General features: G+C 48.5%; 1 protein-coding gene across 2 annotated transcripts in view; it reads left to right on the top strand.

Annotated features, from left to right (window-relative positions):
- The window catches only part of LOC125711940 (Down syndrome cell adhesion molecule-like protein 1 homolog), a 106,771-nt gene that overhangs the window by 73,998 nt on the left and 7,973 nt on the right, over positions 1 to 24,800 (top strand). For both annotated transcript variants that reach the window (XM_048981397.1, XM_048981396.1), the window contains exons 12-28: positions 715 to 917; positions 1,302 to 1,398; positions 1,790 to 1,918; positions 2,632 to 2,799; positions 2,941 to 3,011; positions 3,445 to 3,685; positions 6,076 to 6,222; positions 6,902 to 7,057; positions 16,605 to 16,744; positions 19,411 to 19,564; positions 20,588 to 20,705; positions 21,106 to 21,269; positions 21,564 to 21,662; positions 23,023 to 23,211; positions 23,614 to 23,901; positions 24,248 to 24,403; positions 24,587 to 24,617. In XM_048981397.1, coding sequence (XP_048837354.1) covers positions 715 to 917; positions 1,302 to 1,398; positions 1,790 to 1,918; positions 2,632 to 2,799; positions 2,941 to 3,011; positions 3,445 to 3,685; positions 6,076 to 6,222; positions 6,902 to 7,057; positions 16,605 to 16,744; positions 19,411 to 19,564; positions 20,588 to 20,705; positions 21,106 to 21,269; positions 21,564 to 21,662; positions 23,023 to 23,211; positions 23,614 to 23,901; positions 24,248 to 24,403; positions 24,587 to 24,617 — 2,551 coding nt within the window. The remainder of the gene's footprint in view (positions 1 to 714; positions 918 to 1,301; positions 1,399 to 1,789; positions 1,919 to 2,631; positions 2,800 to 2,940; positions 3,012 to 3,444; positions 3,686 to 6,075; positions 6,223 to 6,901; positions 7,058 to 16,604; positions 16,745 to 19,410; positions 19,565 to 20,587; positions 20,706 to 21,105; positions 21,270 to 21,563; positions 21,663 to 23,022; positions 23,212 to 23,613; positions 23,902 to 24,247; positions 24,404 to 24,586; positions 24,618 to 24,800) is intronic.

Below are 24,800 nucleotides of genomic sequence, written 5' to 3'. Positions count from 1 at the left end.
AAATGCTATTTTACGCTCAAGATTCTGCAGTGAATTTTTCGACTTTAGATCATTTTAATCCTACTGTAAGGTCTTGCATTAATTCCCATTTTAGGCCCCTTTGTGCTGTTTTGCTCATATCTGTGTTTGTGCTGTGATGCCCTCCCTCTCTTTATAAAAGGCAGGTAATGCCTTCAAAAGCACTGTGAAAGCTCAACAGTGGATTGCCCTGTCTGTTTCCCCTTTAGAGCAAACAGAGTCATTATCCTCTCCCTTGCTCGCTCTCTCTCTCTCTCTCTCGCACTCTGCGGTACAAGGCGGTGTTAGTGTTATTGATTGAATCGTTCCTCTCCTCTGCTTCCCTCAATCCGGTCTGCCGCACACAGCGAAGTACGGGAGACTGGGGAGGATGAATAAGTGATGAAAACAAAACAGCAGAACCCCCCTGGATCAATAAAGATTCGGGGGTGGTAGGGGGGGGTGCATACAAGGGCCAGGGAAGACTGTGTGTAAGTGGGAGAGGACAAGGCATACAGGCTAGAGTCAGATTCTTGGGCTGCCACCATGAACTGCAGGATGGATTTCATCCTTTAAACGAGTGTCCTTTCTTCCTTTTCTTCCCCTTCTCCTCCTCCTCTGTTGTGCATCTTCACTTCGCCTCCATGCTTGTGTTTTTCTGTCCATTCTCCCTTCTTGTTGACATGTTTTTGTTCTAATCCCTACCCCCCCCGCCAGTCCCTGCCATGATCACCTCTCACCCCAACACCACGATCGCCATTAAGGGACAGGAGAAGGAGCTGACCTGCACGGCACGTGGCGAGTGGCCCATCATCATCCGCTGGGAGCGCGGGGACACCGTCATTGACACCGACCGCAACCCCCGCTACTCCATCACCAGCTCCAACGAGAAGAGCGACGAGGTCATCTCTACCCTCAAGGTGAGGCGGCCTCGGACCTGGATCTCCTCTCTTGTGCGCTCCCATGTTCCGGTAGCGAGGCTGCTAAAAAGCGTGTCCCTCTCTCAAAGAGGCTATGATATGTAAATACATTTCATCACGAAAAACATGCACTGAGTAGCATGCTTCGTCTGAAAGAAAATCAGCCATAGATAAAGGGTGTTCATGAGAGTTGTGCTTGTGTGAGGCATCGGGGGCTTAGCAGTCAGCCTCTTGTAAGGGAGGAGCTTCTGAAGACGAGTTTCTGGAGAAAGCAGAACTCCCGCCCCACGTGAGGGGATGCTGCAGACATCCTCGCGGCAGGGACCCACCATCTTCCGGGACGATAACGGCAGCCGCCTTCTCTTCCGCCCTCTTCCCCCGTAGCTGAAGCCTGCCGAGCGCGGAGACTCCGTCTTCTTCTCCTGCCACGCCATCAATTCGTACGGAGAGGGCCGAGGCCTCATCCAGTTAACCGTGCAAGGTAACCTGTCCTTCAGCTCATCATACTCCCAAACAGTAACTGGAGGAAGTAACCAGGAAGAACATCACTCTTATTCTGGGGTCACTCTTATAAATAACCAAGGATGTAGATCACTATAGGTCTTATATAAACCATGGACTTTAAAATTCTTTTTCTTATTATTATTATTCCATTTCTACTTATTTATCCTTATTATCATTCAGTATTTGTACTTTCTGCTCCCAAACACATGTTGTTATAAGTAAAATTATAGCATTAATATCAAACAGGCAGCCATTCTATGCCCTGTGCTTCCCGAGACTCACCCTGACCCTGGAAATGTGACTACAGAGGATAAGATTAGGGGTGAATGAACAGAAACATTAACCACAAGTGCTCTGCACTTCCCCAGAGCCCCCTGACCCCCCCGAGCTGGAGGTCCGGGAGGTGAAGGACCGTAGCATGAACCTCCGCTGGACCCAGAGGTTTGACGGCAACAGCATGATCACCAGCTTCGACATCGAGTACAAGAACAAGTCTGGTATGTGTGTGCCTCGCTGCACCCCACTCCTAGTCACCACAGCATGGTGCGTGTCTTCAGGCCCATGACCTTACATTTGGCTCCCTCAGAAAAGAGCATCTTGACCACGGAAAAGGTTTTCAGACTAAGCTGTAATGTAGTTTACTCTCTTATCAGACACGCACCCAAAGTAAACACAGGTGTGGGTCTTTGCACAGCAGCGTCCCTGAAGGAGAAGCCCCAGTTTTACTGCACTCTGCTGCCCGCTGCCCGTTTCCCCTCTGCCAGCCATTTGTAAATGTTCTTTATGACCTCGTGATGGAGTAACCTGACATCTCAATTGATAAAAGAGTCGGTCGCGCTCCGCTCAATTTTGCGGCCGTCGAGAGTTCATGGCCTGCGAACTGTGCCAGTTTATATGGGGAGTCCATTGATGTCCGCTCCGGTACTCCCAGATAATGTACTGATAAAAGAACTAATGCATGCCCTCAGCGTCTCCCCATTTTACAAACAAAGAGATCCACCTCAGAGGAAAATAAAGTACAAGATATAATGGAAATGTTTATAGGATGGACTAAAGCTTTGAGTGTCCATCGATTTTACTTTTAACACAGTGTTCGAAATAAAATTAAAGGCACTGGAGGCAGTGAAATGGGCTCTGCTCTGCGGTGCTACAGGGAATTGCACTGAAGTGTTTTCTTTCCCCTGCTTTCTCGCTCCCTCCTCTACCATAGACACCTGGGACTTAAAACATGCCACCCGCAAGATCGCGCCCACAAACCACCAGGCCAACATCGTGGAGCTGCACCCAGCCTCCGTCTACAGCATCCGCATGTACTCCTACAACAAGATCGGTCGGAGCCAGGCCAGCAAGGAGCTCACCGTCAGCACAGAGGAAGCACGTAGGTCCCGAAAGCGCGTGGTCCAGGGGGCTGAGGCTGCTCAGCCCAGCATCATCCAGAAGTCAATATGGCGATCAGGATGGCATGTAGGAGGTACATTATGTACATATGTAATTCTGACCTGTGCCATCTCCTCTGCAGAGCCCGATGGTCCTCCAATGGATGTGACTCTACAGCCAATGACATCGCAGAGCATCCGTGTGACCTGGAAGGTAACCTGAATGCTCACATCGTGCCCAAAGTTCCTCTCTGGATAGAGCTATACACATACGCATACTCACACATACTCACACATACTCACACATATCCACACATACTCACACATACTCATACATATCCACACATACTCACACATACTCACACATACTCACACATGCCCACACATACTCACACATACTCACACATACCCACATATACATGCACACACAGGCATACATATTTATGAGCATATTTCCGCACTTCACAATAATAATGTTGAAACGTTACCGTGATATTAAATATATTGTTTTGTATTGTTGGAATATTCAATTGCCTTTTCCCCTGAAGTATGCATAATTCATGCATCATGTTTTTCTTAATCTTCGCCCCTTTTTGCGGCCGTCAGCGCTTCGCTCCTGCGTTCTTGACATTCTTCTCCATTTGTAGGCCCCAAAAAAGGAGCTGCAGAATGGGGTGATCCGGGGCTATCAGATCGGCTACCGGGAGAACGGCCCAGGCAGTAATGGCCAGTACAGCATCGTGGAGATGAAGGCCACGGGTGATAGCGAGGTCTACACCCTGGACAACCTGAAGAAGTTCGCCCAGTATGGGGTGGTGGTCCAGGCCTTCAACCGTGCCGGCACTGGGCCCTCCAGCTCCGAGATCAACGCCACCACTTTGGAGGACGGTACGAGCCGAGGTGTCGCGGGAAGAGCTTCTGAGAGCGTCCATCGAAACATTCCACTCAATGTCTTCCCTTCGCCATAACAGCCATGTATACTGACCATCCTTTACCCCTACCCTGCACCACGCGCAGACATGCGCGCGTCTGTGCCCACATCCCGAAACGCTCTCTCAAACGGACACCCCCGGGTAGGCCGCTGACCGGCACAACTGCTGCCAGTATTTGTTTGCACCCCTTATAGGGAAGACCTCTCGCATCGCCTCTTGATTTATTTCCAGTTTTCTCCATAGTCTTGGCAGCCGTCCTGACCAGGAATGTGTGTGCCCACAAAGCACAATAGAGGCAACGCAATCGGAAATCCCCCTACATCCGGAATATTCTCCGGAGGAGCTATGTTTTCTTTTGCTCCCTCTCGTTTGCTTCTCTTTTGTAATCAGTCTGCCCAGCTGGCTCTAACCCCACATACGTGCAAAACGTAAATATAGACATGCTTAAAAAAAAGGAGAGGAGAATTGGAAGGCCTTTCCAACAGCCTCTCCCTCATCATCCCTCACTCTTTAATTAGCGCACTCATTAGACTGTCAGAAAGGGAGGGAGAAGGGGCCCCATTACGGCCATAAAACAACAGAGGCTGCCCGCCTATCCCAGCCACCCCCCCTCCTCTGCCTCCATCTTCCTCATTTGACTGCATCGCTGGATCTTCACGTGCCTGCCTTCCGCCTCCTCGCACGCAATCTCACATAAAGCCTCGCTCCTTATCCCCTCACTTTCGCCATCACTGTTTGCCCACTCCATGCCGTCGACAGACGTTCCTTAGAAATGCTCCCGCTCCACGCTTCTCCCGTCTGTCTGTTGTGAGATGCGCTTTATCCACTGTTCACTGCAGCCGCCGTGAATTTAAACCAGAATTCAAACGGGGCCAGTAAGAGTCGCGCCACCCGATCCGTTCATTATGGTGCCTGAAGGAGTGTGCGGCATCAGTGCCTTTGAAAGTACCCCGGCACCGAGCGCTGCTGAGATGGGTGGGACAGCACCAGCCCTGCAGCAGGCTCTGCCACCATGCAACACAGCCGCCGACGGCCAGCGCCACAAAGCCCGTGATATTGATGCCAATAATGATGATGATAATAACAAGCGTAGTAAAAACCATTACAATTAGCTTGTCTACGGGGTCTCCTTTTTTGTTTTCCTGGAGGTGTAATTACCCGCAGCTGAATGCGTCGTCTGCTGGATCCCTCTTTTCATCTTTTTTCCCTCCCTTCTCTCCCCCTCCGCCTGCCCTCCTTCCCGCTCCAAAAGCCACCTTTCATTTCCTCTCTCCTCTGTCTCTTCCTGCCTCTCATAGGCCACCTCATGCTTGGCAGTCCCCAGTTTTTTTTTTTCTTTCTCTCCCTCTCTCTCTCTTTCCTTTCTCCCCTCTCCTCTCATCTTCTGTCGCTCCCACCCTGCATGCGCGGGAGGAGTAGAAAAGTAATGAATGAGCCGTGATTGTGGACTGAGCAGTAATGTTGTTTCCTAAATGGCAGTTAGTGTGAAAGCTGTCTGGGGTTGTCGCTGAGGGGGGGTCAGAGCAGAGCTGGGGCCCCGGGGCCCCTTCACTGAACACCATTATTTCCTTACGTTCCTCTCTGCCTCAGCCCAGCTGCGTCTTTACTGGGCTGTGGCCAGTTAGCTTCCTGCCTCTTCCTCCGCCTCTCTCTTCTTCATTCATTCCCGTTCTCTTCCCGTCCTTTCGGTCCTTCTCTGATAAATGCTCCAGTTCAGGCCGGACTCTAAAGCATCTTTATTTCTCAGACCAAAGCAAACAGTACACTTGTGTTGGTGGCAGGCATCTGGCATGGAGGTGGGGGGTGTTGTCAGGGAGGGCACAACAAGTGGGGAATTGATCGTGAAATCCGAACCGTATAACTCGGGCATAGAGAAGGTTGACAAAACCGCGATACGTGCATGATTATTCGCGTCGGGAATAAAGGGGGTGCTGTGTAATTAACCTCTCATTACAACGCAAGGCTGCGAAACTCCGGGAAAAGCGGGCAGCGTGACGTGACAGAATAATAGCAGAATATCAAGCGGATGGAAAAAATAAGCCGCAATAATGATACTGTAAAGTCGACGGAAGCAGCACGGAGCACATTTGTTACAAGGCAGATGTAGCGAATTCATGGACAGCGGGGCGGTAAAGGAAGCATTAGGGATGAAACTTGGGGGGAAAATGGCATTTCTGTGATGTGTCTGTAAGGATTTCATGGTGCCTGTGTACCTTTAGAGAGACTTTTATTTTGACATAGCCCAATCAGCATACACTCTACTGACACTGTGTTAATTAGTTAACCCCTCTCTCTCTCTCTCTCTCTCTTTCTCATTCTTCTTCATCCCTCTTGTCCTCCCCGCAGTGCCCAGCCAACCCCCCCAGAACGTGCGTGCAGTCACCGTCACCTCAGACGAGGCGGTCATCACATGGTCGGAGCCCCCACGGATGACCTTGAACGGGGTGCTGAAGGGCTACCGAGTGGTGTTCTGGTCCATCTTCCCTGATGGAGGTGGGTGCTGCGAGGGAGGGGTGGGGGGGCAGCTCTGACTAATTATGACTGCAGGCGTTCTAAATGTCTCCCTCAATCCTAAAGGCTCCCCAGATCTCAGCTTTTATTACACTCCCCAAAGGATCTCATGCCCCCAGAGACATGTTTGTGCGTGTAAGCACGTATTTACCTGCCGTATTGTTGGTCAGAGTCCAGCTGTTTGTGTCGAGTTCTGATGACCTATATTGTCATTGCTTATTGCTGTGTATGTGTCAGCTGTTTTTATGAATGTGCTGGTGTGTATTAGTGGATAGTTGCAGTTTACGTAAAGTACTAGACTTGAATGACAATCGGTATGGAACTTCATGTGCGATTACATGAAAATGCTCTGACAGTCCATGAAATGTATGTGCCTGATGTTTATTTATTGTAGGACTATACATTGTTGAAATGGAGCTTTTTGTATGATCGTATTGCACCAGTTCATCTCCATCTAGCTATGTATTTTGAATATTGCTCTGTTCCGTGCTTTATTTATAATCCTCAAAGTCCTGATAGAATCATTAACTCAGCCTGACTTAATGTCATTCCCTTACACTATAGATAATCTGTCTTTATCATCCCTCCTTCCACTCTGTATCCGTCTTACCTGCTTTCACTCTCCTTGCCTCCCTTTCCTCTTCCCCTCGCCCCCCCTCAGAATGGGGAGAGATGCAGAACATCACCACGACGCGGGAACAGGTGGAGCTGAGGGGCCTGGAGAAGTTCACGAACTACAGCGTGCAGGTGCTGGCCTACACGCAGGCCGGGGACGGGGTGCGCAGCAACGTGCTCTACATCCAGACCCGGGAGGACCGTGAGTATTCCCAATGCATTCACCTCCGCAGTGTCTAAACCAGCATGTCATCTATCTAAAACTATCTCAGCATTTAATAACAATGAAAGATTCCCATTGCTAGTCCTTATTCTCAGGCCTGACAGGCTCTGATGTACACTTAAATCCTTCTTAATTTATAATTTTATTGCAAATGTACTTCCAGTCCCCTGAACAAGCTGTTGACCCCCTATGTGGATACAGGTTCCATCACAGTCCTATAATTAACATCCTTTAGCAAGCCTACTTTGTAACATTAATCATCAAAGGTTATTTTTCATTGTTTTGCACAAATGAGACACTCACGTGGAAAAGCTTTCCGACACCAGCTGGATACGTGGATGATGAAAGGTTTTGGTTGTGCACGAGGAACTGGTTTAACTGAAGGGATTGAATATTCACTAGAGAGACCATCATGCAGGCAGATTACACTACCCACTGCGTATCAGCTTCTCATTATTTAATCAGACTGGAAATTTTTCAAATTTTGGTATATCTTCGCAAGCCAGTGCTTGATTTTTTTTTCTCCTTGCTAATCAATGTGCGATCTTCACCTCTCTGTGCTCATAACTGGTAACTGGTATGCTGGGCAGGCACTGGCAGCCGCTCTGGGTATGCAGGGTATGCGTATTTTTCAGCAGCCAATCAGATTATGGCAGATGGCTTCCGGAATTAATCGAGAAACATTACCAGTGTGCAGCACACAGCTACAGCAAAGATGCCCTAGTGGTAGCTAATGACAGTGCTTCCACAAAAACTGCTAGGGGCAGTGACCAATCAAGTTCCATTTTAATGTGTCCACAGCAACAGTTACTAAATATATCCTGTGCTATCTAGCCAGCCGTAATGTCATGTTTTGTTAAAATTGATCAGATTTGTTAACAGTTTTATTATTTTGTTCACAGGTGAGTTCAGTTTTGATTTATGCATTTAAATTTTAAGTTTATGAAGGAATATGTCTAGAGCTGTTGATCTATTAACAGATCATTTATCTGTGATGTGATTTTGAAGTACAGTGACAGGCTAAATCATTGTGTTTGAGATGCTCACACCTGTCCACTCCCCTTGTGTATACTACTGCGAGATTTGGCCAAAATTTCAGTTACACAGGAGGGTTTTATGGGCTTGTTGGCAATCTCTGAGATGGAGATAGAGAGGTGAACTGCATCACTGCAGCTGCATTTAAGCAGTGTCCATTAGGAGTATAAGCTATATATAAACTAGTGCAGTATACAGTCCTTGTTTACCTTTGCTTTCTTTTGGTCAGTACTTCCTATTTCCTTTTTGAATGCAGTAGCTGAATGCACATTATTTTACATATAGTTATATACATTAATGCATTTTGGAAAGTGACAGTGACAAAGGATTCCATGTTTAAACACTTGGTGTTTTGTCAAGGTAAAATGTTAATTTTTAGAATATCTATACCATTTATTCTTTCAAGAGAAATTAGAAATTTTTGTTTATGAATGATGTAATTTGTTATAAAGATTGCATATTGGTGCATAACCGTAGACATTTGAATTCATTCACTACGCATAATTCACCTCATTGTACCACACACACACTGCACATTATTCACCTCTCTGTAACAAATACACACTGCACATTATTTGTCTCTCTGTTCCACACACTCACTGCACGTTATTCTCCTCAGTATACCACAAACACACTGCACATTACTCACCACTCTATAACACAATGCACACATTGTTTATTCCCTAAAAACTATGGATAAAACCACCTATTAGGCCTTCCACTCTCTACACACTTAGTTCCGCATTTAACCACTTGCTGTTTTTATCAATGTAGAATGATCATTTTTAGAATATCTAGAACTTTTACTCTTTCAAAATTAGAATTGTTTATTTTATGATATAATTTATGTTATAAAGAGTGCACATCTGTGTATGAACCTCAGACAGATATGAATTGATTAGTTATTTGTTTTTTGACATATTCACTGTGTGTTATTCACCTTTCTGTACTATACACTCACTGCACATCATTCACCTCTCTGTGCCACACACACACACTGCACATTATTCACCTCTCTGTGCCACACACACACACACTGCACATCATTCACCTCTCTGTGCCACACACACACTGCACATTATTCACCTCTCTGTGCCACACGCACACACACTGTACATTATTCACCTCTCTGTGCCACACACGCACACTGCACATTATTCACCCCTTTGTGCCACACACACACACTGCACATTCTTTAACCCTCTGTACCACACACTCACTGCATATTATTCACCTCTCTGTGCCACACACACACACACCGCACATAATTCACCTCTCTGTGCTACACACACACACATTGCACATTATTCACCTCTCTGTGCCACACACACACACACTGCACATTATTCACCTCTCTGTGCCACAAACTCACTGTACATTATTCACCTCTCTGTGCCACACACTCACTGCACTTTATTCACCTCTCTATACAGTACCAGACATACTGCACATAATTCACCTTCCTGTGCCACACATTTACTGCACATAATTCACCTCTCTGTACCGTACACACACTGCACATTATTCACCTCTCTATACCACACACACAGTATATTATTCACCTGACCATGCCACACATTCACTGCACATTATTCACGTCTCTGTACCGCACACTCACTACACAACATTCACCTCTCAGTATTACACACTTACTGTATATTATTCACCTCAGTGTACCATACTCACTGCAGATTATTCACCTCTGTACCACACACTCACTGCACATTATTCACTTCTCTGTGCCACACATTCACTGCACATTATTCACCTCTCTGTACCACACACTCACTGCATATTATTCACCTCTCTGTACCACACACTCACTGCATATTATTCACCTCTCTGTGCCACACACACACACTGCACATCATTCACCTCTCTGTGCCACACACACACACATTGCACATTATTCACCTCTCTGTGCCACACACACACACACACTGCACATTATTCACCTCTCTATACCACACACACAGTATATTATTCACCTGACCATGCCACACATTCACTGCACATTATTCACGTCTCTGTACCGCACACTCACTACACAACATTCACCTCTCAGTATTACACACTTACTGTATATTATTCACCTCAGTGTACCATACTCACTGCAGATTATTCACCTCTGTACCACACACTCACTGCACATTATTCACTTCTCTGTGCCACACATTCACTGCACATTATTCACCTCTCTGTACCACACACTCACTGCATATTATTCACCTCTCTGTACCACACACTCACTGCATATTATTCACCTCTCTGTGCCACACACACACACTGCACATCATTCACCTCTCTGTGCCACACACACACACATTGCACATTATTCACCTCTCTGTGCCACACACACACACACACTGCACATTATTCACCCCTCTGTGCCACACACACTGCACATCATTCACCTCTCTTTGCCACACACACACACACACACACTGCACATTATTCACCTCTTTGTGCCACACACACATCACATATTATTCACCTCTCTGTTTCGCACACACTACACAGTATTCACCCCTCTCTGCCACACACACACACTGCACATTATTTACCTCTCTGTGCCACAACCACACACTGCACATTCTTTAACCCTCTGTACCACACACTCACTGCATATTATTCACCTCTCTGTGCCACACACACACAAACACTCTGCACATAATTCACCTCTCTGTGCTACACACACACACTGCACATTATTTACCTCTGTGTCACAAACTCACTGTACATTATTCACCTCTCTGTGCCACACACTCACTGCACTTTATTCACCTCTCTATACAGTACCAGACATACTGCACATAATTCACCTTCCTGTGCCACACACTTACTACACATAATTCACCTCTCTGTACTGTACACACACTGCACATTATTCACCTCTCTATACCACACACACAGTATATTATTCACCTCACCATGCCACACATTCACTCCACATTATTCACGTCTCTGTACCGCACACTCACTACACAACATTCACCTCTCCGTATTACACACTTACTGTATATTATTCACCTCAGTGTACCATACTCACTGCAGATTATTCACCTCTATACCACACACTCACTGCACATTATTCACTTCTCTGTACCACACACTCACTGCATATTATTCACCTCTCTGTGCCACACACGCACACTGCACATCATTCACCTCTCTGTGCCACACACACACACAAACATTGCACATTATTCACCTCTCTGTGCCACACACACACACACACTGCACATTATTCACCTCTCTGTGCCACAACCACAAACTGCACATTTTTTAACCCTCTGTACCACACACTCACTACATATTATTCACCTCTCTGTGCCACACACACACACACACACACACACACTGCACATTATTCACCTTTCTGTGCCACAACCACACACTGCACATTATTTAACCCTCTGTACCACACACTCACTGCATATTATTCACCTCTCTGTGCCACACACACACACTGCACATTATTCACGTCTCTGTACCGCACACTCACTACCCAACATTCACCTCTCAGTATTACACACTTACTGTATATTATTCACCTCAGTGTACCATGCTCACTGCAGATTATTCGCCTCTGTACCACACACTCACTTCACATTATTCACCTCTGTACCACACACTCACTGCACATTATTCACTTCTCTGTGCCACACACTCACTGCATATTATTAACCTCTCTATGCCACACACACACACACACACTCTACATATTATTCACCCCTCTGTGCCACACACACACACTGCACATCATTCACCTCTCTGTGCCACACACACATTGCACATTATTCAGCTCTCTGTGCCACACACACACACTGCACATCATTCACCTTTCTGTGCCACACACACACACATTGCACATTATTCACCTCTCTGTGCCACACACACACACTGCACATCATTCACCTTTCTGTGCCACACACACACACATTGCACATTATTCACCTCTCTGTGCCACACACACACACTGCACATTATTCACCTCTCTGTGCCACACATACACACACATTGCACATTATTCACCTCTCTGTACCACACACTCACTGTATATTAGCCACCTCTCTGTGCCACACACACACACTGCACATCATTTACCTCTCTGTGCCACACACACACACATTGCACATTATTCACCTCTCTGTGCCACACACACACACACACTGCACATTATTCACCTCTCTGTGCCACAACCACACACTGCACAAATAATTTACCCTCTGTACCACACACTCACTGCATATTATTCACCTCTCTGTGCCACACACACACTGCATGTTATTCACCCCTCTGTGCCACACACACACACACACACACATTGCACATTATTCAGCTCTCTGTGCCACACACACACACTGCACATCATTCACCTTTCTGTGCCACACACATACACACTGCACATTATTCACCTCTTTGTGCCACAAACTCACTGTGCATTATTCACCTCTCTGTGCCACACACTCACTGCACTTTATTCACCTCTCTATACAGTACCAGACATACTGCACATAATTCACCTCTTTGTGCCACAAACTCACTGTACATTATTCACCTCTCTGTGCCACACACTTATCACACATTATTCACCTCTCTGTACCACACACTGCACATTATTCACCTCTCTATACCACACACACAGCACATTATTCACCTCTCCATGCCACACACTCACTGCACATTATTCACGTCTCTGTACCGCACACTCACTACACAACATTCACCTCTCTGTATTACACACTCACTGCAGATTATTCATACCTCTGTGCCACACACTCACTGCACATTATTCATCTCTCTGTACCACACACTCACTGCACATTATTCCTCTCTCTGTACCACACACTCACTGCACATTATTCATACCTCTGTGCCACACACTCACTGCACATTATTCACACCTCTGTACCACACACTGCACAGAATGTTAGTTCCCCATTATTGTCTAATAACTATGGATTGACCCCTTTTTTCTGCGTCTTCCTCTCTGCACACTCTTAGCCCTTCCGTGCTCACCCCATGGCTAGACTCTGGGATGTGGGGAGCAGAGCAGGCCATCTGTACTCAAGGGCCTTGATAGCTCCAGACTGCCGGGCAGGGGAGGGGGGGGGGGCGTCGAGCAATGGTAGCACGGGCTTGTCATGTGGATTTGTGATTAAAGCTTATTTGTGGACTGATGTGCCATTACCAGTGTTAATGATAATTAAGAAGCTTGGGCAGCATGGTTGGGTGGGGGGGCATGGACATAAGTGTGGGGGGGGCTCTTTCCAAGCTTAGCACATCACACAAGAAGAAGGATTAATTCTTCATGGATTAGAAAGAATTAATTTTGTGCTTACACGTTTCGGGTTAGGATTACAGCTGTATCTGTGCTCTGCGTGCTTAGGGGAGTGTGTGTGTACGTGTGGAGGAGGGGTGCAGCTGAGACACTGGTGAGAGCGAGAGGGTGTTGAAAGGCTCAAGGAAACAAGGGAGCGGGTGGAGGAGTGGGAAAGGAGGGACGGTGGAGGCAAGGATGTGTGAGGGACAGCCTAAGGACAGCTGTATGGGAAATGAGGGACACAGCAACGAGAGAGGTGTAAGCAGACTGTCAGGCGATTAATCGCAGAGGGATACAGAATGAAAGGGAGGAAGAATGAGACGAGCAAAGCTGTGATGAAAGTTAGAAAAAAAAGGCAAGTAAGCATTAACTGGCAAAAGCGAGGGAGTGGGCTGAATGAAAAGAGAGAGGTGACTGCGAAAAGGACAGCAAGGGCACTGGGGGGCCAAGCGGGGCGAAGGAGGAAGAGAGGGGACAGGGAGGCACTGGAGAGCGATGGAGAGTGGAGCTGTTTCAGTCCTGCCCATGTTGGATAAGCTGAGTGTCACCCTGCCAGTGATGCGAGATGTCAGGGTGTCCGGCGGTGGCCTGCCCTCTCTCTGCTCCAGCGTGTCTGCAGGCAGCCTGCCCTCTCTCTGCTCCAAGCCCACCCAGATCAAATCTCACTTTCTCTTTCTCTCTCTCTCTACCTTCCCCTGGGCCTCTCACCAGCATATGGAGTGATGATTGGAATTGAATTGTTCAAACACCCCTTCAGTCTCAGTCTCTCTCTCTCTCTCCTCTTACTCGTTGCTCTCGGCATGCTGCTCTAGGGTTTGCATGTGCACTCACACACACACACACACAGAGCTGCTAGCAACCCCCAGCCCATGTTAGCTGTGTGTGTGTCAAGCAGCTCATAGCTACAACAGAGTCCTGACTCCACCTACCAATGGGACTTGCCCATAGGTGTGCATGTGAGAGTGAATGGTGTGTGAGTGTGCCCTGCGATGGGCTGGCCCCCTGTCCTGGGTTGTTCCTTGCCTCGTGCCCATTGCTTCCGGGAAAGGCTCCGGACCCCCCGCGACCCAGTAGGATAAGCGGTTTGGAAAATGGATGGATGGATGTTATTAGCACAGATATGTTGGAGTAGTTATATGTACATTATAATACAGTAAACAGGAATGCTGGTGTAAAATGCAGCACTCAACCAATATACGTATCACAACAAAACGTAGTGTAGGACTGTTATTGTGCTGTTTGTTAAGACTTTAAAACACAGTAATGAGGGGCCCCAGGTCCCAAAGCCTGGTTCTGGAGAAGTCAGCGTGGAGGGGGGGGGGTGTTTCTGCTAGATCAGATTCATCATGACCCTCATTTGGAGGCAGGTGATGCCCTGGGGGAGATTTCCCTGTACTGAGACTAAAGCACCGTAATGATGATGTTTTCTTCTCTTAATCCTTCCCTCTCCCTCTTGCACCATCCTCAGCCCCTGTCGTCACCCCTGGTCGGAGCATCTTTGCGAGCAGCATTATCTCAGCGATGACGATAATGATGATAGGGACAATGACAGTGGGCTGTAGTAGGCCTGTTTAACCCCCTTGGGTGGAAAGAAAGAGGTTACTGGGCCTCCCCTCACCAGGGATTCAGCCCTTCCTCTGGGGCCAAGGGGTCACAGTGAATCAACTCGCTTTCCCAAGACAGGCAGCACGCGTTCATAAAGAGTCAGGTCAGCAAACGGTGCAGCGCCGTCACGCTTTCCCGATTGACTCAGCTCGGCTATATTCCGGCAGTCAGCCTCGCTTTCCTCTCGTTTTATGGATGTGAGAGTTTGTCAGAGCTCATTGATAATAAGTGAGTCCTCAATGAGGAATTACAGCCAGGTATCGATCACTTACTTCAGCTTGTGACAGGGGCCTTTCATTCAGAAGATTTTTTTTTGTGGGTAAGCTGTAGAGTGATGCCGGTGCGGTTGTAGTGTAATATAAAATAGTATTTACCGGTTGCCAAAATAATAACTAGAATATCTGATTAAACACTGGGTACATAGAATATCAGAAGCAGGAAATTCCATGTACAGTGGGTGTGGAGTTAATTATGCCAACATCTAGGGCTCTGGGTCAGTGTGTGAAAATGCTGAGGAGGCTGATTTTGCCTGCTGTAGCTAAAGGAAGATACCTGAGTTACTCTGAATGAGAGGTTTTTGTTGGGGGCGTGTTTGGTAGCAGCTTCACTGGCAATGACCGTTCAACCTTCTGAATTTTAACGATGGGCGCTGGCCAAGGTGATGCTGGCTAGGAAGTCTAGTAGGAACTATGGGCAACCGTGGACGAAAATGTATGCAACCATTGATCAAGAACTTCACAGTGGGAGGGTTACTGTGTGTTTCGGTGCGTATAGTATTAGTCCTGCAGTGAAAGTCGTACAAATACTGATAGATGTTGGTGAGGGAGGAAGAGGAGAGAAGTGCGTGTCAGGGGCACAGTGGGACTTGTGGGGAGATCCAGTCTGTTCAAGGGAGCGCAGACTCCAGCAAGTAAGAAGCGCTGAAAGTGGTGTCTGCCTGAACATATGTCATCACCCCCAACCTCCACGGGCCGCTCTGCCTCCTCTGGCTGAGACTCACCCTGCAGATCTTCTTAAGATAAAGGCCAAAGCAGCAAATCTGCTCATTTTAGCACGCTCTGTGACTCACAAATGCTCACTAATACACTGTCTGTCACACACACACACACACGCTCAGCTTACTACTGACTCTTTGTATGATTTCCTAATAAATTTCAAAAACGTGTGAAAGTTGAGATAAAATCTGTTTTGGCTCTTTTAGCTTCATAACAAAGCAAAAGCAAGTTAAAACAAACAGTTTTTGCAGTTTTATTAGAAAGTACCCACACAGTAAAACCAAAATCTATACACACTCAGGCATGTCCACTTATCAATACTCTCACACACCCACTGGAGTACATAAGTCTGGCATGCACAGGTTGTCCCAGTGCGATCAAATTGTTTTTGCTGCATTTTATGCACCAAACAAACACACCCGAAATACATGTTAACAGACACATTAAAAAGCCACTAATGCTGCATTTGCACTTGTGGTGTGGTTTTCATATTGCTATTCGCTCTGCTGTGAGACTAGAGTCACAAACTTACCTCCCTGTATTTTTTTCCCTCTATGTCTTTCAGACCCAGGTCCACCTGCCGGAATCAAGGCGGTCCCATCCTCTGCCAGCAGCGTTGTGGTGTCCTGGCTGCCCCCTCTGAAGCCTAATGGTATCATCCGCAAGTACACCATCTACTGCTCCAGCCCTGGGTCTGGGCAACCTGTAAGTGATGCAAAAAGGGGAATATGGAGAGCATAGTGTTGACTTGGGGAAATACAGGACAGTAAATGAGAGATTTAAAGCTCTTGGGATTAGAATAAATAGTTAGAATGTGTTTATTTATATGTGTTAGGCAGTAGCTTTAAATGCATGTTTGTGTATGTGTGTGTGTGTGTGTGTGTTAAGGGGCCCCTCAGTTTATATTTGATGTATTTGAATGTATATGGCTTCAATTAAATATATGGTAGAAACCGCAAGCAAATTTTCCATGTGAATCTCTGTGTGTAAATGATGGAGTCTCCCAGTGCGCATCTGCGTCCATATTTCTGTGTGTGCGTGTGTGTGTGTGTGTGTGTGTGTGTGTGTGTGTGTGTGTGTGAGTGAGTTAACGTACCAGCTTGAGTGTATCTGTGTGTGCTGTCAGCTTGTTTCCTGCCCTCCCTGATGAACAGATGAGGTTGTCCTGGCAACGTGATGAGACACAGATATGCAAATGCGGGCGAGAGAGAGAGCGAGCAGGCTCACACGCACACACTGCAGCAGCAGAGGCTCATTTTCACGCACACACATTTTCGCACACGCACCCGTGCACACAGCGGCTGCAGCGCACACACTCGCACAGAGTGCACATTTGCTGCTCCCCAAAAAAGTGTTGTCGCATATGTTGACCAAATGACACGCCATTAGGATTGAATTTGCCCCAGCTCAAGTGCACACACACACACACACACACACACACACGCACACAGACATGCATACACGTCTGTTGATGAAACCATGACCGTACACAGAAATACTCGCTCGGCTGCACACACAAACATGGCTATCTGCCATCGCATCAGGACGATGAATTAAAATACAAGCCCCTCACAGGTACACACGATTCTATTAATAAAAGATGTATGTTCACTCTGAATTAATGTTCCAGTGTCTACATACACTCGTTTCCTCTCTCCTCCTCTCCTTCCCTCATTCACAAATCACTTGCTCTCTCCATGGCTGGTGCAGCCTCCTAGCAGAGGGATGATTACCATGTAAATGAGAGCAAGGAGAGGGAGGGTGTGAGGGAGGTGGGGGGGGGGTCCGACTCGCAGAGGGGGGGTGCTTTTGTTCCTCTTTTCATTATCTCCCTCTATCGCTCCCCGGATCACCACTATCTCTGCGCCGGAGGAATATTTTAATATCCGTTACACCACCACCACCCATCCTGCCCCCCCCCAGTCTTCACCAATCCCCCAGACCTCCCTCCCCCCCACCCCGTGTTCTCAGGCACCAAGCGAGTAGTATGATACAGGCATAGGATGCAGAGCCGTGGCAGAAGCTGAACACAGCAAAGGTGTTGGGGACGGATGCTGTGAAATACGAGACGCAGGCAAACCGGGCCGATAAGGCGAGATCAGGGAGGGAACACAGCCACTGGTCAGGTCCCTCCCCAGTGACCCTGCAGAGGAGCGGCACAGTCCCTGCCTGTGTAACACAGGGTAACCTGCATTGGTGCCTCCCGTTTGTGTTTCCGGGCCGTTCCGCCTGCCCACTGGTCCGCCAGTGGCTGTCTACATACGTGAACTTCACACTCCCACATCCATGATTCACGCCGAGTAAAGTCTGAGCGTGTCTGCGTGTGCGACTTCCCGTGTCTCCGTGCACTCGCACACGTGTGTCTTGGCATCTGGCGTGATTCCTGGCTGTCCCAGGTGTGTACGTGTGCGTCCCCGCGAATGTGCGCGTGTGTATGAGTGAGAGCTCCTCGTGCATGGTCCCGTGGCCCGAGCGAAGACAACAGCACAGATGAGCAGTGGTATGATAAGGCCAGCGGCTCAAGGCATCTTGGATGGGGGGTGGGGGGGGGTGGCAGACATGGCAGTAGAGAGGTGGATCTCCAGTAATTGAAGAAAGGAGAGTCAGCAGGGTCGCCTGGGGCGGCGGGGATGGCGTGACGAGGATGCGTGTGGACAGCAGGCGTGCGGTGGGGTTTAAGAGGCTGCAATCATGGAGGAGGCCCATGCAGAGCCTCTCCCCCACCCCCATGCCTGCCTGACCGCTGGCCCTTCTCAGCTGATTCCCACATTAGAGACGCGAGACGGCTCATTGGGGAGCACTGTTGCCTCACACCTGCAGCGCTGGGGGATTCACGTTCCACTCCCAGTCCGCCTGTGTGAAGCTTGCATGTTCCCCCCCCACACTGCACGGGTTACCTCCCACAGCACAGAGACATGCAGTTAGTCACTGTTTTGCCCGCAGTGTGTGATTGTGATTGTGTGTGTGTGCCCTGCAGTGAAGTAGAACTCCACTGTGGGATTCCCCTGCAGTATAATACTGGGAAATGCATGGAGCGAGAGACTTTTTCCTACTTCCTCTAAGCATTAAAATCTTCTCCTGGTTGCTCCCCTGTTGCCCTTTTCAGATGCGTATCCTTCACACCGGATCTTTGGTCACCTTACAGCCCTAATCATGATTTGCATCATCACACCGACTCCAGGCCCGTGATGAACTAATGGCATAATGACCCACCACTGATTATTTCCACCTGAAGTGATCTTCCCTTTTGTCTGTTGCTTTTATACGGGGTAGAATATGCAAGTTTGACCAGTGGTATGATACTATGACTGGCCGATGAAAGAAGTCGTGATGGGATGTCGAGTAACTTCACCTTGGCTCCTGACCCACAGGCACCCAGCGAGTATGAAGCCAACCCAGAGCTGCTGTTCTATCGCATCACGCACCTGACTCGCGGGCAGCAGTACCTCATATGGGCGGCCGCTGTCACCACCGCCGGCCGGGGCAACATCAGTGAGAAGGTCACCGTAGAGCCTGCTGGGAAAGGTGAGTCTTCCGGAGAGGAGGTGCTGGGGGGTTGGTGGGACTGTGGGTTCATGACTCTTCTCTCGATATTTTATTGTATCCTTGCTTTCTTTTTCTTCACTATCCTTTTCTGGATGTTCCCCATCTGTCTAACCCTCCCTTGCCTCACTCCTTCTCTCCTTCTACCTTCTCTCTTTCACTCTCTCTCTCTCTCTCTCTCTCTCTCTCTCCCACTTTTTATTTCAGGTCCACCCAGCACTGAATAACAGCCGGCTCTCTTATAGGAAATACTGTTGTTAATTATGTGCTGAGGACCAAGGGCCACTAAATTAACTGGCCTGGAAGAAAGGGGGGACAGCAAAGGGGAGCGATGACTTATACAGAGAGGGAGAGCAGATGAAAAGGGTTTAATTGATAGCTAGTGGATTATACCAAAGGGGAAAAGAGAGGGGGAAAGCACAAAAAGAGAAAAGGAGGATGGAAGTCCTGTATATATGATTCCCCCGACTCCCTGCGTCTCCCAGCTAATAATAAGCTGTAAAGGAGTCTCTTCTCTGGGCTGCCCCACTCAATACGTTATTCAGTCAGCAGAAGAGGGCAGGCATTAAGATGTCAAGTGTGTTTGTGTGTTTGCCAGACGGAGACAGATAGTGAATGGGAGGCAGCATTATTGTGTGCGTGTCTTCGTGTGTTTCTGCTTCTGTGTTCGACTCGCGGTCGGTCGCAGAAAAGGCTTCATTAGAATAACAATATTAGCTCTGTTCCCAGAGCCATTAGCTAACATTGGTCGCCCGTTCATCACCACCTGTTTCCGCTGTTATTCTGCGTTAGGGCCTGTTTTGAAGTGCAGGGAGGGGGTGGTTCCAAATTCTGTCACTTATCTTTCTGGGAAGGAAGTGATTTCGATAGCATCAGCGCATTCTCTTAGCAGTGAGCTGTGATGCTGTCGCCTGTAGAAATTTCCAGAAGAACTCGTGGTAGGAGCCTGCAAATTCCGCCGGCCGCTTTAATGATAGAGTCTTTCCCCATTCTTCCTGTGCCCAGCGCCGGCCAAGATCCTGTCCTTTGGGGGCACAGTGACCACGCCTTGGATGAAGGAGGTGCGCCTGCCCTGCAGCTCTGTGGGTGAGCCCACCCCTACCATCAAGTGGACGAAGGACAGGTAAGGAGGTCCCCAGCCGTTTTATAAAACTGCACAATTCAGCCCAAGTACCTTGTCCAGCAACAACATAAAGACTGACCATGTCTTGAGGAGAATGATTGTGACATTGCTGAAAAATATCCAGCAAAGTCATCTGCAGTTAATCTGCTTGCAGGCCCAGTAACCTGTCAAAAGATTTAATCTTTTTCTCTCCATCTTAGATTCCATGATTTCGCACACAGTGTCTGTTATAAACACCCGATGGCAGAAAAGCTGGTTTTAGCTGTGTCTGTCTCTCTCTCTCTCTCTCTCTCTCTCTCTCTCTCACCCCCCCCCCATCTCGCTTTGACATTTTACGGGGTCCTTCTGACACTTTGTTGTTTTTCTCCCCTCCCTTCACCGTCCACGTGCTCGGTCCCAGCGAGGACTCCGCAATCCCAGTGACGCTGGACGGCCACCGCCTCATCCTGGCCAATGGCACGCTAGTGTTGCGCTCGGTGAAGGCTGAGGACTCTGGGTACTACACATGCACAGCCACCAACACCCTCGGGTTCGACACCATCATCATCAACCTACTTGTGCAAGGTAACAAAAGTGAGGCTCAATCCTGAGTATCTGGACCCTTATCTCTTTATGGATGGGCTTTAACATGCTGCCCATTTTGGTAATCTCAAAATGCATATGTCACACTTCCCCATAAATAATCCCAGCTGGGTTGTAAATACATCTCAGGAGTTGTTTCTTTTGCATGTGAATATCTTCTCAGTGTCTTATCTTTATTGTTTCTTTATTCTGTCAGCAGTTATGCCCTTGACAGTTCTATAGGGATGTGATCCGATTTGGTGATCCTTTGTATGCCCCCCCCTTTCCACAATGCAGTGCCCCCTGACCAGCCCCGCTTGACTGTGTCCACGACCTCCACCTCCTCCATCACCTTAGCCTGGGTCCCAGGAGACAACGGGGGCAGCTCCATTCGAGGTATCCCCTCGTCTCACGCAGGGCCGAGGGTCGCCAAGTCAGAGCTGCGTCACGGTTGTCCTCGCTTTCTATCAGTACGGCCAGCGTGTCTGTCGGCGAGCTGCCGCATCCGTCTGTGTGCCTTGGTACCGACCTGGCAGAGAGCCCCCTCGCCAGTGCACTCGGCCATGCTTCAGTGTATCTGTGCCCTTTTGGTCACTCTCTGTCCTTAACGAGCCTGTCTGTCCATCACATATCTCCTGTGCTTATTTACGGGTCTGTCCATGACTGTTTTAAAAACAGGTTTGCCTGCCTGCCTGTCAGTATTCCGCCTTCCTGTGTCATTGCCAGCGTCCGTCCCATTTTTATCGTCAGAATGTTTTCAGCCACAGTCGCCCAGCTCTGTGGCTTTGCCCATATCCATGGCTCCGCCCCCACCCCCTCGGATAAGGCTGATATTAGTATTATGAAGTCATGCTAAATGATCATTAGGTGAATTCATGGTGCAGGCGAAAAGGGCTGACTGTGACTGGATGGTTTTTTAAATTTTTTTTATAAAGTGTCTATTTTACTGTCAGTATCTTCCGGAAGGCGAGTTAAATAGCAGCTGATGGTGACAGGCTGCATTGTTCCATGTTCATATTTGCATATGTGTCCAGTCAGCCTATTCTAAATCTCGCTGTGGAGGTAGCAAGCAGTGGAACACTTTCCCTGCCTGGCAGCTCCATGTAGCCGCAGGACGGCCGACAAGCGGCTGCGTCCATGGTGCTCCGGCGCCCCCTTGTAATTGAAGGAAGTATAGCTTTCTATCACGGTTCTGAGTGCTTGATTTTTCAGTGTTTCCAAGAACAATGATGCTCAGTGCGGTTTTGTTCAGTTGTATTGACAAAGTGCCATAAATACATACTGAGCAACACAATCTTGTCCAATCAGCGTATAGAACACGTTTCTAAATCTGAGATGCTTGTTTCATTAATTTATTTGGAGAGGCTAGCACCCCACCCCATGCCACACCCCAGGAGTGCTGTGTGCTCCTTTGTGTGCTCTCTCATACAGTGTACCTAGTGCCAGTTAAAGGATAGAATATTGTCTCGCCGCTGCCAGGCATCAGCCTTAATAAGCCCATCTGGCCTGTAGGGGGCGCTAGGCGGTTGAGAATCCCTCCCCCCATGGCAGCATAATGGCAGTTATCATCAGGAGTGCGAGCTCAGTCTGCCTTCTGAGCCAAACTGGGCCTAACTGGCTGACCTACCTCACAGCCAGCCCCCCCCCAGCCCCCCAACCTGTGTATTAGCCAGCTTTCCGGTGTCTCCTGGGTAAACAAAAACACTGGAAAGAGTGTTTGCTGACCCCCCCCCCCCCCACACACCTCCCTTGCCAGGCTTCGTGCTGCAGTATTCGGTGGACAACACGGAGGAGTGGAGGGACGTCTTCATTAGCTCCAGCGAGCGCTCCTTCAAGCTGGACAACCTGCGCTGTGGCACCTGGTACAAGGTCAAGCTGGCGGCGAAGAACAGCGTGGGCGCAGGGCGCATCAGCGAGATCATCGAGGCCAAGACCCACGGCCGCGGTGAGGGCCGGCCCGCCGGTCGGCATGGCGACGCTGGTGCCCAGCGACCCAGTGACTGGCGAGCGAATACAGAGCGTGTGCTGTGGACGTAACGGAGACACCAGTCAACGCTGTGATAGAAACTCTGACTCACATAGATGCTTTACAGAAATAAATTGATAGACACTCCTATTTATACAGACTCAGATACGGCACAGACAAAGATTCAGATAAACTCTGAATCATGCAGACCCAGTGATGGCATGGTATTGTTGACTTGGGTGTAATTTGCTCATTGTCAGCAAATATAGGCTCTTAGTAACTAGTGTGTCTGCTGTCTGGCTGTGAAGCGGGTGTATTTTGATAGAGTTTGAATGACAGGTGCAGACAGTTAAATAAACTGCCTCCACCCCTCCCCCGCAGAGCCCCAGTTCAACAAGGACCAGCCACTCTTCACGCACATCAACTCCACGCACGCGCGCCTCAACCTGCAGGGCTGGACCAGTGGCGGCTGCCCCATCACGGCCGTCCTGCTGGAGTTTCGGCCCAAGGGGACTTGGGCCTGGCAGAACCTGCGCACCAACGCCTCCGCCGACGTCTTCCTGGCCGAGCTGCGCGAGGCCACCTGGTACGAGCTGAAGATGAAGGCCTGCAACAGTGCCGGCTGTGGTAACCAGAGCTCCCAGTTCGCCACACTGGACTACGACGGAAGTGAGTGCCACACGAATATGGACGCAGAGCAAATAAGGACGGGGAGATATTTATATATGCAAAACCATCACAGTAATTTACAAACCTAATCGCGATAGCGATGCTTTCAATAATATTTGCAGAGAATCCAAAACCACATCTGCCTGTTTGTCTGTCCATTCCTCTCACTGTTTTGCTTCCACCTTAACACATTTGTGCAGTTACACTCCCGGGTGACACTCTGACTTTAAACCTCAGTGAACCAGTAAATAAAGACACGCATTTCATTTTCTCTGAATGGATGCTTTTTGAACTTTCTTGCAAATGTCAGTCTTTTTGAATTTGACACCTTTGGTTTCCTGTGCAGGCACAATCCCGCCCATCAAGTCGGCGCGTGGGGAGAGGGACGACGTAAAGAAGCTGTTTACCATCGCCTGCCCCGTCATCCTGGTGACTCTGGGACTGGCCCTGCTCTTCATCATCCGCAAGAAACGCAAGGAGAAGCGGCTGAAGAGACTGAGGGGTGAACATCAGCGCAAACGAGTCTGGGGGGGGGGGGGGGGGGGGTTGAGTTAAAGGGCTTAAGAGGGAGCCGAGTAATGGAGATGGGGGTCTAAAATAATGTACTTCAGGAGGAGAGAAAACAGGGACGTAGGGAAGCCAGTGAGGTGGATCACACTGACATCGTGTTTCCTTATTCCCACAGACGCCAAAAGTCTAGCTGAAATGCTCATCAGGTAAGACCTCTGGTTTGGGAAACCAGACTTCATGATGTTACAGGACAACCGATGTGTGATTAATAAGGATAAATGCATAGTAATGTATTTTTGTGCCCTGGGGCATTGCAGGGGCTTGGATACCCTGGCAGATGAATTTTATTTGAGGGGTGGTGGCAAGGTGACATTTTGTCAGGGGGTCTA

This window comes from Brienomyrus brachyistius, chromosome 17 (assembly GCF_023856365.1).
Source record: "Brienomyrus brachyistius isolate T26 chromosome 17, BBRACH_0.4, whole genome shotgun sequence".
Classification (NCBI taxonomy): domain Eukaryota; kingdom Metazoa; phylum Chordata; class Actinopteri; order Osteoglossiformes; family Mormyridae; genus Brienomyrus; species Brienomyrus brachyistius.
Note: the sequence above shows the minus strand (reverse complement) of the source record. Positions and strands in the feature narration are given on the sequence as shown.